Here is a 13,174-nt window from a genome sequence, read left to right as displayed (position 1 = left end):
TCCACACACTTCTCTAACAGTTGAGTATCAAACTGCTTATGCCTTATTACAGAAACAATGGTAATATAACGAGAGAAGAATTATATAAATTCTCTGCATGTGTGAGAAAGCATGTCTGAACGCAAAGTATAAAAGCTATAAAGCAAGAGTTTGAATTATGAAGCAATAAAACATTCTAGAAATACCTGAAAATTATCTGAACAATCAGAAATAAAAGTAAATTATACTGGGGCACAAGATAATAGAGCAAAAAGTAGGTATCTTCATTACCTGGAGACTGTCATGGAGTAACCACACCAGCCACAGAAATTACTGCACATTCTGGGCTAAGATTTCTGGCTTAAAGCTTATCTCTGCTATCACTCTGACATTCGTTGCTAAAAATCAAGTATGCTATTACAGAAGATTCAATTAAAGCTAGCTGTAAATCACAAACTTATATCAGAACTACCATTTTTTTATTCCAAACCCAAAGATAAGAAATATGACAAACTAGTGTAGAAAGTAAATGTTAGAAACTTGTGCACTAAAAGTAATAATAACACCTATAGTGCCTATATGAGAGGCTGAATGGTGAAGGGGATGAACAGAAGGAAACTACGGTCAGTTGGAGAAGATTTGTCCCACTCAAAACAGGTACACATTTATAGCACATTTTATATTTCTCTGCCTCATTTCAACTTTCAAAGAAAAAGTAAAAAATTACCTTTCCAACATACTGAGGTTCAGAGCCCATGTACTCCTCCAGCACAAAAAATTGATTCCACACCCAGCCTCGTTTGACTCGCTGGGCAAATGACCTCTTCCCTGGCAGCGGGACAGCATTTTCTCTTGCCTTTGGTTCTAATGTCTGTTGTGGATGCAGTGGCGTTAGGAGACCTCCATCAAACAGGACACAGAGAAGCAGGGATAAGCAGTTCCTTGTAAGCATTGGCAATGGCTTCCCTACAGCAAGTAATAAAAACTCCAGTACTTAATGCAGAGCAGAGGAATCCAGGTTTGAGGTGTCTGTGGCCTCCACCACTTAGCTTCTGATTTTATTGAAGAAATGCTAATGCAGGCATTAATCCTTCTGATGACAAGGTTTTTGCTGCATTAAATTCCATCTAAAGGGACCTATAAAAGAGATTTACATGCAACATCAAATTACATAAAATTTCATTGAAGCATTCATCAAAATTCTCACACCCAGTCAGTTTATAGAGACAGAGAAAAAGATTAGGAATTACATTTTTAAAAGAGATTGCTATTTTGTTTATAGCACTGAGCTGCTCTAGAACATTGTACAGTTATTACAAGAATAGGTCATTCTTGCTCTGTTTAGCATTACCTTTGTGTCTGAGGACAGGCCATTTGCCTTTGCTTCCTGACCCAGGTATCAGACAAAACTGTTACCCATTAGTGATGTCAAAAATATTTACTCTGAGTTTACACAGAAAATATTGGAGAAGAAGAATCTTCTGTACTACTCTTCAGAGCAGAAATGCTTTGCCTGTTGTCTTTGCCAGAAAAGCACTTTGGGGGCTACTCTATTGTTTGCTGGTTGCAAGGTAAAAGAAATACTGGTAACAGGATTTAAGATGAATGCATTTACATTTTGAAAACAGAAGTACAATTTATATCACTATGGAATTCACCACTTTGTTAAGGCCATGTTGTGTCATTATTTTTAAGTAGGAATTTCTACCAAATTAATAAAGAGTTCTGCTTAAAAACCGATGCCACAATATGGACCTCAGAAAAGAAGAAAAAGTACCTAACCATATATATTTTTTATTTTCAAACTATTACAAAGGTTATATTTTCCTATTAATAATATTATTAATATCCATAACAATAAATAACATAAAAGTTCTTATTTGTCAGGTACATGCTGAAGTATCTAAATAGAAAGGATTTATAATTGGGAGCCTGAAAAACCTAGTCAGTTTTGAAGAAGAAAATAAAAACACTCTGGAAAAATAACTGCACTTCCTCTTCTAAATTTAAAGAAAGATTTTCTATTCTAATTAGAAAGGCTATGGTTTAGGTCTTAATAAAAAAGAAAGTAAAAATGTGATAAAAAGATATCTATTTCAAGTGAGTATTTTAACTCTGCCATCAGAAAGGATTAATAATGAGGGAAGAATTATTTGCCTATGATCCTTCAAAAAAAATATTTCTAAGTTCTGATCAGGACTCTTTTTTTTTTTTTTTTTTTTTTTTTAATCTTCAGTACGATGGATACAAACTTCCCACTCACATTATCATTGATATTCTATGGATTTTATTCTGGCAAAGAAACTTTCAGACAGCACCCTACCATGCTACAGAAATGCACTCAGTATTAATATATTTGGTATGTATTTCTATTAGTGGCTTTTTTTATTTAACAGTTCACATGACTTGTTGTGCTTCTCTCTTCAATGTATTCAATGGTATATCACATTAGGTTCATCTATTATTCAGTTCCAAGAATTCCAAACTCCTGTGTCTCTTGATCCACCATTGCAGGGTTCATGCCTAGGTTTTTATGGGAAAATTGCAGCAACCATGAAACACAGGGAAAAAAAAAAAAAAAAGCAAACAAAGAATTCAGAGCATCCTTTTGAAATACCCAGCAATAGATAGGAGCTGGAAAAAAACTACATTAAAAAGTGGGATAGCCTACACTGCTTCACAACCCCCAAAATCACGCTGTATTCAATTTAACTACTATACCGTTGCTCTTTGCTGAGGAGGCTCTGTGCATTACAGTTCTCCCAGCAGAGCTCTGCCTCTGGCCATGTCTGTCAGTCAGGGAGCTTTTAAAACGTTATACAGCACCAAAAGTAATGCAAAGATATTGAAGGACTTCAGTGAAAGGAGAACAAGTCCCCTTTGGCTGGAAGGTTAGTAATAAAGTGCAAAAATGCAGAGCACTTTAACCCCTTCTCTGTCAGGCTTCTGGACTACCTTCCAGAATGCATGCTGCATAGTCAGGAAAGAGCAGTGCTAGTGCTTGCTTCATTCCCTATAGCTTCAAAAAGCTGATGAACGGGAGGGTCAGAGAATAATGGGAGGCTAATATGTGTTGCAGCACAGGATTACAGCACAGATGCCCTCATCAGCTACAGAAAGGTTCACTGTGAAGAATTTTCTAATTTAAAGCTCAGCAGTTAGAAGGCTGGTAATTGAGAACCCAGCACTTCGGGATGCAAGAGAACCACTCCAGCTTGCTGCTGTGTAACACCAATGCAGCAGGAAACTGAGGCAAAGGGTCTCCCCTGCTGTGTCTCCTTCCCAAGTATTTTATTGCTGGCTTTGGAGGAAGCCTGGTGTCTGACAGAATATGTTTAATAGCACAGCTGGAACTTGTACAGCAATCCAAAGGATAAGACTGATACTTCTTTTAGTCTGCTTATTGGCTTGCATTTTTTTTTAAACTGTTAGTCTTCCAACCAAGACACCTAAACATGTCCTGGTGCTTTTATATGGTCATAGGCTCATTAGAAACTTAAATCTAGCACCCTTATATACCTCATATATACCTTATATACCTCATATATACCTTATATATGAGATATGTACCTTATATCATAAAACTGATATGAGGGCTAGGAGATTAGGATTTAGAAATCCAATCAGAACAATTAGCCATAAGGGACGTACTGTATTTTCTTTTTTTTTTTTTTTTTTTTTTAAGGAATTATTTCCTCTGATACTTATGAAAGGATACAAAGTTTCTATACATATTAGCCCACATATGTTCTAGTAGGTGACTAATAAGTGGAACTTATTATTTCAATTTAAAATAATCTTGAGACACTGGCACAGGTTGCCCAGAGAAGTTGTGGCTACCCCATCCCTGGCAATGTTCAAGGCCAGGCTGGATGGGACTTTGAGCAGCCTGGTCTAGTAGAAAGTGTCTCTGCACATGGCAGGGGGGGTGGAACTAATTGATCTTTAAGGTTCCAACCTCAAACATTCTACAATTCTATATCTAATAAGAGAGTTGTGCACCCTCAATGCATCTCTTTCTCATATAATATGAAAGTACAGAAGGACAGATTTTTCTTAAATCTTGCTTTTTTTCAAGATTAACTGCTGCTAATCACTTCTTCAGACTATCTTATATAGATTTAAATACCATTATACATGACTTAACTAACCCATGAGGAGAGGTATAGAGGGAGTGCCTGTATGAACTTACCCCCAAACATTCTTTTACTGAGATTACATTTATTCATTTCCCAACTTGAAAAGGTAAATGACCAGCAGCAAGCATGGACAATCTGTTAAAACATAATAATTAAGAAATTTTGGTCCTATATACTCTGTCTGCAAAACTGCAGGCTTAGAAACTCATGAAATGCAAATGATGAATTAAATATCACTACTATTTATTGAGAATAACAAAGTACAGTATAAATGGTCCTCCTGCAAGACTTTTGATACTGATCTGGATTATACTGCCATTAACTTAAACAGCCCAAAGGAATATTTTTGGTATAGCAAAACCGATGCATGCCAGTAATGCTTCAATAACCCTGAAGGAAAGAGACCTATCACACTGGAGACACAAATCACTTCACCAAGCCTGGCACAGCATGGCATGGACAATCCCTCTGGTCAGTTGGGGTCAGCTGTCCCAGCTGTGTCTCCTCCCAGTTTCTTGTTTACCCCCAGTCTACTCACTGGTGGGTGGTGTGAGAAGCAGAAAAGATCTCGACTTCATGTAAGCACTGCTCAGCAATACCTAAAACATCCCTGTGTTATCAACACTGCTTCCATCACACATCCAAAACAAAGCACTGTACCTGCTACTATGAAGAAAATCAACCCTATCCCAGCCAAAACCAGTGCAGATCTGTATGAAGTATCTACTTGGATCAGACAACAGGTGCACTACTGTCACATGCAGACAAGTAAGAAATGCTAAGCTCCACGAAGCACCCAAAACTGTCTTCAGTGAATGGAGGCAAATTGCTTACTGAGAAAGTATCCATTATGCCAATGATGGTAAGATCATCTCTGTGGCCACCTTAATCATAAAGCTATGAGCATAGAGACTGCTTTTGCATATGTGAAACAACAGCTAATGTAGAGCAACCATCTTACTACCCATAAAGAGGTTTGAAAAAACTTGGCAGTACTGTAAAATGGTTGATCCATACCAGATGGAAAGCCAGCTAAGATCTATAACTGTGGATATGCTCTAACAGGTGATCATCTAACCTCACTTCTCTGCAATATCCTGAAATAAGAAAATGCAACAACAGAAAAAATGTCTATGCTGTCAGTATCTACTAAAATTAACTGCTAAGGTATTTGAGATTACATATCTTGTGGTTGAAGGAACAGTAAAAGAATATGGAAAACCTCAGTTCATGTCTCACCTTGATATGGTTTCTTACTCTGACCTTTGATCAGCAAATCAGTTAGCTTGATATTCTCAAAGGTATTTAGTTAGAGAATTCCTGTTTGGTTAGAGTCTTGATGTCCATATTTCTCATTAATTTGATTTTCTTGAGCTTCACAACCTATCTACACACTTTGGAAATAACCTTTCTTTCCACCTTTTTTCCACCTTGTCTTTTTAGTTAGGGTAGGAACTACTTGGTAACCCAAGTAACCCATTAAAATGGGGGTTAGGAGGGAATTTACAAGTAAACAGATTAGAAACCTCCAACTATCATGGGGAACAATTCTCAATCTCTCCACTGTACAAACTGAAAGAGTTTCAGCAGGGTGATTGAGCAAGTCCCACCTCTGATCCCACCAACTCCATTTGGCAAGTGTAATACGTGGAATCCATGCCAGATAATTCTCATGGGATGAAAAAAATGTTTCTGAACTCAACACCTGACTTACTGGAGTCTTTAACATGATACAAATCAGTTACTTGTTTACCTCCCCTTGTGTGGGACGTAGTAAGCCTTAGAAACCATCCTTGCTTATGCTCAGCCAGAAACTAAGCACCACACAGTTGCTCACTCACTCCACCTCCCCAGCAGGATGGAGGATGGAAGAGAACAGGAAGGGTAAAAATGGGAAAATTTGTGGGTTGACATAGTAACAGTTTAATAATTGAAATAAAAGATAATAATAATAACAATTATTATTAATAATAATGATATGTAATGAAAAGGAAAATTACAAAGAGAGAGAAATAAACCCCAAGAAAGACAAGTGATGTAAATTAAAACAGTTGCTCACCACCAAACATTGCCTAGCCAGCCACCCAGCATCGTTCCCACTGCCAACCTTCCCCCTAAATTATTGTTGAGCATGATGTTATATGGTATGGTTTATCACCTGGGTCATTTGGGGTCAGCTTTCCTGGATGTGTCCCCTTCCAGCTTCCTTCTCACAGCCTATTCTCTGGCAGGGTGGTACGAGAATCAGAAAAGGCTTTGACTCTATGCAAGCACTGATCAGCAATAACTGAAACATCCCTGTTTTAAGCACAAATCCAAAACATACCCCATACTAGCTACTATGAAGAAAATTATTGCAGACAAAAGCAGTGAAGAAACCTATAATGGCTAAATATATAGATTGGTCTCTCATGAATTTGAATGCTTGAAACTCTATTTCAGTGGTGTTTATATGAGGAGAAACAGAAACCCAATACCGTATGTCAACCCCAAATATTTTGTAGTTTAGTGATCAGACTAATCTGATAAAATGTGAGAAATATGGATAAAAACCGCACAAATGGAAGATGAATCTTGGTATTTCTGGAAGATACATGTCATCATCTGGAGAACTGTACTGACTGAACTACTGGACAACAAGCAGATGATGACCTTTCTCTTGTAATAAGGTGAGTTCAGCTTTGTAATTCTATTACAAAAAAACCCCAAATCCTAACATTTTGTGTCAAATATTTTGCTTGATATAAAGTAATTAATTATACAACTTGGCAAGCAAAATATGAGTAATGGTTATTTACAGAGCTGTATTTTCTATCCTGAGTTAATAGTTCAATTTCAATGTCAGTTATGTCTATAAATATCAGGAGTGATACTAATATGAATCTGGAACACTCTATTCTGGTTTACTGACATAAAACCAAAGTGAGATGAGACCGATGTCCCTGATGTTTGAGTACGACTTCTCTTGTGGCACATTCATAGGAAGGCTGCCACAAAGATACATTAAAGCACCAAAACCATGTGATAATATTATACCAGTATCCAATAAACCTATTTATGAAGTGCCTAACATTGGAGAGGAGTCTAATTATGTTTGGCATTTCTAAGCACTACAATAATAAAGGTATTATAGCTCCACAGACATGCTTTAATAATTTGCTTTCCAGCATATAAAAAAGTGATTGCTTATGAGAGCTTAGTAACATAACAAAATCATAAGATAAATATTAAAAAAAAAAAAAAGCTATAGAATGCTGAGGGTTGCAAAAAAAGGAATGAAAAAAAGCAATACAAAATATTCTGTGTGAGTGCAAAACAATAAACTGCTCCTATATGCGACTATTTATACATATTGTGTCAACTTTGTCATCACTAGCAATATTTATATGTGATCATTTGTAATTTAAATATAAGCCACTGAGCCATCATTCTTTAAATGGCAAATTATCATGTCTGACTTACGAACATGCATAAGGATATCAGGCAAAACAGTCTTAAAAAAAAAAAAAAAAAGAAGAAGACTGAAACTTTCATTATAAGTGGTGTCCCTCAGGGATCAGTGTTGGGAACAGTCTTGTTCAACACCTTTGTAGGTGACAGAGGGATTGCGTGCCCCCTCAGCAAGTTTGCCAGTGACACCAAGCTGTGTGGTTCAGTTGATACGTCGGAGGGAAGGGGTGCCATCTAGAGGGACCTCGACACGCTTGTGAGGTGGGCTGATGCCGACCTGATGAAGTTTAACCATGCCAAGCGTGAGGTCCTACACCTGGGTTGGAGCAATCCCAGGCACAGCTACAGGTTGGGCAGAGAAGAGATTCAGAGCAGCCCTGCAGAGAAGGACTTGGGGGTGTTGGTAGATGAAAAAATGAACATGAGCCAGCAGTGTGCGCTAGCAGCCTAGAAAGCCAACCGTATCCTGGGCTGCATCAAAAGGAGCGTGACCAGCAGGTCGAAGGAGGTGATCCTGCCCCTCTACTCTGCTCTCTTGAGACCTCACTTAGAGTATTGTGTACAGTTTTAGTGTCTTCTACATAAAAAGGACGTGGAACTGTTTGAGCAAGTCCAGAGGAGGGCCACAAGGATGATCAGGGGACTGGAGCACCTCCCGTATGGAGACAGGCTGAGAAAGTTGGGGCTGTTCAGCCTGGAGAAGAGAAGGCTGCATGGAAACCTCATAGCAGCCTTCCAGTATCTGAAGGGGTCCTATAAGGATGCTGGGGAGGGACTATTCATCAGGGACTGTAGTGACAGGACAAGGGGTAATGGATTAAAACTTAAACAGGGGAAGTTTAGATTGGATATAAGGAAGAAGTCCTTTACCGTAAGGGTGGTGAGGTACTGGAATGGTTCTATGATTCTATAATAAAAATATGCAAATCAATGCACAAGGTTCCATGGTTCTTTGAAATCTTGAAAGTTAACTCAAGTAAAATTTTCACTAGAGGTTAAAAGTTAATGTTTGGTGTTTTGGTGAGGCCAGTACTACTCTATAAGTTCATAATGCAGCTCCACAGTTTAATCATCAGTTAAAATTTAGGAACAAAATGCCTCAGAATGGAAAAAAATTTCTTTACTTTAGGAAGATGATCAGATGATAAAGTCATGTCATCAATTCTATTTTTATTGTGCCTTGTCATGTTATGTTGTTCTTGTCTCAGAAGAGTACTAAGGTGAATATATGACTACTTTGTGAATGATCTAGAATCTTTATTTTTGATAAATTACAAACATTTTCATTTCTGGTAGGAATCTGTCAATGTCAGTGTAAAAGCATGGACAATCAGGAAAGCATCCTTCATTCTGCTGCCCTTCAATGTTTTTTTGAATGCATCCATGAGATGGGGGAAAGGAGAGAAAGGCAAACAAACCAAAATATTTCAACAGATTAGTGATATACATAGGGGAAGAACGGACAAATCTCAGGCTGCAATACAAATATATCTATAATTTTGTAAGCAACATGGGATACTGTAATGAATGTTAGCACATTTTAATACAATTTTGTTTTTCTGTAGGGAATTTCTTTTTTTCCCTACTTTTCAAGAATGATATCAATTAATTCAGATTGCAAAAATACTTTAGTTGAAATTATTAAAAGACTTCTTGCTATTGGTTAGACTTTGATTGTAATAAATTTGAAACAATCCATTATAATTTCTTGACTACATAAATATGTTAAATTACAAAACTAACTCAAGGATAGACATTTAAAGATGAGTCCTTGCAGGAATTTTTTTGCATGTTGTGTATATGATGACACAATTACTGCCTAATGCAAACTTGGTGTATAATCTTAGACAATTAAAATCAAAAATATGGGTCTCCTATTGCTAGCTATTGCAATTAAGATAAAATAGATTTAAATGTTTCTATCTTCCTTATCATAGTATTAAGAAGTATTTAATATTCATAATTTCATGAAAATTTCATAATCATAATTGATTATGGAAATCCATAGCTCAGTTTGTACTTTCAGCACGCTTCTTACAACTTTGGTCATCTGAAAGGTCAATGGAATTGTGCTAACAGTACTGTATTAAGTAATTTCAGAGGATGGTACTCTCCTCAGGAAAAAAGTGACAGACAGCAGTTTTTCCCTGCAAGGTTCAAGCCATTAACCATGTGAATATTAACAGGTAGTTCCAGAGACAAAAAGACTGATTACCCCTTAATTTTCTTGAATGTGGTAACATTCACCTCAGGCCTCTCGATACCCTGGAATCACCAAGCTTACACCGGGCTTGCTCCAATGCTCAATAATAAATAAATCTAGACAGAAATTTTCTTTTCACAACTCTTTTTGACTTGTTCTCATCCTACCAGCATATGCTGTTAGGGCTCACAGCTGTAATGGAGCCAATTAATCTTTTCTGATCATTGACGAAGTAACACAAAAAATCCTTCACGGGTTTTAAGACATCAGAAATAATAACTCAAGGGCTTCTATTTCCATTCTTTAAACCAGGTTTTGGTTTTTTTTTTGGTTTGGCTTATCATTAAAGCATGAGAATATAAGGTCGTCACAGCAACTGAGGCACACTCTAGTGAAACTGACAACAGCTATTTTAACTTGAGAGGACAGCCACCTATAAATAACTTCACCCAAAGTAGTCCCCATTTATGTTTTTTGTTGTTCAGAACCATATGTGTTTCACGAAAACTGACATAGAACTGTATGTGAATAGCTAGTCTTTCCTCAAGAAACCTTTCACTCAAGTAAAACCTTCCACTCTCCAGTCCATGTGTGTTCCCAGCCCAAGCCAGCAATTAAACTCAGAGCTGTTAAAAGCAACCACAAGGCATTTTGTGTACAGTTTCTAAAAAAGATAAAACAACATTCTTGTCTGACTTTCATCTTTATAAATCCTCATGTCTCTTGTCTGTGATTGTTCATTTCCCAAATTCAAGAATAACGAATTGAACAATTTTGTAACAGATGCTTGCTGTGAATTTCAGCAATTATGGCTCAATGCAGACAATAGATGAGGTGCACAGGAGGAAACAAAGGGCTCATTTGAGTAATACTACTACAGCCTTATCTAAATTGTTCAAAGAAATAAATGCAAATGTTATTAATTAAAATAATTTTCCTTTCAGATTTTTTTCCTAATATTCTAAATTTTAAATTAAAAGGACAAAAAATAATATATAAGAAGGGAGACAGGTCCTGTCATCTGTGTAACACATACTCAGCAACATAAATTATTGGTGAATTCCTCTTACTCTCTTCCCCATAAGGTACAATAGTGGGCCTCTACTAACTGCTGTGCATATATTTTCTAATTTCTGCCACAAAAGTGTCTGTTTTGATTAAATAAATGCAAGTGTTCTTTTGTCTCTGTTTTGTTGTTCATATATATATGATCCATCTCCCAGCATTACAAAGATCTAGGAAACAGACAAAATGAAATGCAAAAGCTTGTTTACTATTTCAAGACCTTTTTTTTGAAACTAAAATGTCAAAAAAGAGATGAAAGCCATTTTCAGGTAGCACTGATTTAACTTAGAATAGAAACCATATAGTCTTATTATGCATTTCCCCTAACACCTTGCTTTGAATTATTTTAATAGTCAAATAAACCAGTCAAATTAAAATAAAGTACATATTTTCAAAATCTGTTACACCAAACGTCCTTAGTCTTCACAAAAGATAGTGGCTTGTTCTGGTTTTTGTGTGTGTGTGTGTGTTTGCAATTTAAGATAAGTTTTCAGCTTACTTTTGTCAGAGCTCCATCCATGCAGTAAAAATTTAACTGTATAGTGGGTAGATGGTTTATGATTTATATCTTAGTTCAAGACATGTAATAAGCAGCTTGTTCATTGCTTTTTTTTTAATAATAAGCATAAATTTGTCTAGTTATTGCAGTTAGCAAAACAGTGGTTTAGATAGGAAATCAATAAAGCCTTTTTAAGATTATGCTCAGTGAAACAAAGTGCTGAAATTGTCCCTTATGAAACTGCATCTCAGCTGAACTCACAAAGAACAGCATTATGAAAAGAAGATAATGACATACCTGCAGTATTATAGATTGCAGCCAATCAATCAGATATATTATAATTGCTAAAGGCACAGTCTTGTACTAAAAAAATACCTTTGCCTCAAGGTAGAAAGATTGACACATTTAGTACGGAGCAACCTAAATCAAATATGTCCCTAAAAATGAGTGAATTAACCTTACTAGAGGACACAGCCTAAAGAGATACACACATTTTTCCCACATAGAATGGAGTACTGGGCTAAATACTAAGCTAAAAGGAAGGCTAACAATCCACACTGAAAAACTACAGAGGGAGCTACTGTTTTGGTGGAAATAAACATACATTTCCCTGAATGTAACTTCTGACATGTGGTCAAGTGTGATTCATTGTGCAGTTCCACTCATCACAGAATCACAGAAACACAGAATGGTTGAGGTTGGGAGGAAGTCTTTCTAGTACAAACCCCCAGCTCAATCAGGGTCAGCTACAGCAGGTTGCCCAGGACCATGTCCATTCATGTTTTGAATTTCTCCACAGACAGAGGCTCCATAGCATCTTGGGGCAACCTGTTCCAGTGGCCTAGCCATTCTGCAAGTTTTTGATCCACCTCACTGTCTGCTTATCTCATCAGTACTTCATCAGCTTCTCTATGCAGATGTTTGCCAGCTGGTGTGAAAAGCCATTTTAAAGTCAAGGTAAATGACATCCACTATTTTCCCCTCATCCATCAAGCTAGTCACCTCATTATAGAAGGCTACCAGCTTGGTGAAGTATGATTTCTCCTTTGCAAATCCAGTGGCTGACTACTCTCAGCCACTTTCTTGTCTTCTATGTGTTTAGAAATGGTTTTGAGAGCTTTCTTACTTTCACAGGGACATCAGTGAGGCTGGCTGGCCTGTAGTTACCCAGATCTTCCTTGACATTCTTGAAGATACAAGGTGACATTTGCTGCATTCCAGCCCTTGGGAACCTCTCCTGATTATCATGATCTTTCAAAAATATCTGAGAGTGGTCTTGCGATAACATCAGCCAGCTCCCACAACAGTCATAGATGTAACCCACCAGGCCCTGTGGACTTGTGTTCATCCAAATTGTTAAAGTGCTCCCAACCTGGTCCTCTTCCACGCCGGGAAAATCTTCCTCGCTCTATTTATTAGCAGCAGGTACTTCCTGGTTTTCTGGATTTGCAAAGCCTCACCCACGAGCATTATGACAAAGTCTTTTAATGAAGACAGTTCTTATTTAAACCACACCAGCACATGAGCCAAAATAAACTCTCATTTGAGAAGCCACCTCCAAGGAAAGGAGTCTGAAAATCCCAAGGAATTTTAGGAATGGTTATAGTTCAAATTTCAACTAATTTCCCAATTTCTTCTTAACAAATGCATTAGGCTGTGTATTACTAATAATTGCATTTATATATTTATATTTAATATATTTATATTGCATTTATATACCCAAAATATAATTGAACGTTCTATGATTCCAAATAAAGTAGTCTGATTTTTCAGAGCCACCATAGACTTTGAGTGCCTGGTGAAATCATTAGAATGCTTTCAAGGAACAAGATACTTTCT

The 13,174-nt window shown here is 37.0% G+C and overlaps 1 protein-coding gene across 2 annotated transcripts in view; it reads right to left on the bottom strand.

The window, feature by feature from the left end:
* Window positions 1–931, bottom strand: part of CDH12 (cadherin 12) — a gene marked incomplete at both ends in the record, with an annotated part of 182,738 nt that extends 181,807 nt beyond the window's left edge. For both annotated transcript variants that reach the window (XM_080609777.1, XM_080609778.1), the window contains one exon: window positions 707–931. In XM_080609777.1, the coding sequence (XP_080465903.1) occupies window positions 707–931 (225 nt within the window). The remainder of the gene's footprint in view (window positions 1–706) is intronic.
* Window positions 932–13,174: the final 12,243 nt, after the last annotated feature.

Source organism: Psittacula echo (assembly GCF_963264785.1).
Source record: "Psittacula echo genome assembly, chromosome: 2".
Taxonomy (NCBI): Eukaryota; Metazoa; Chordata; class Aves; order Psittaciformes; family Psittacidae; genus Psittacula; species Psittacula echo.
This window is presented reverse-complemented; position numbering and strand designations above follow the sequence as displayed.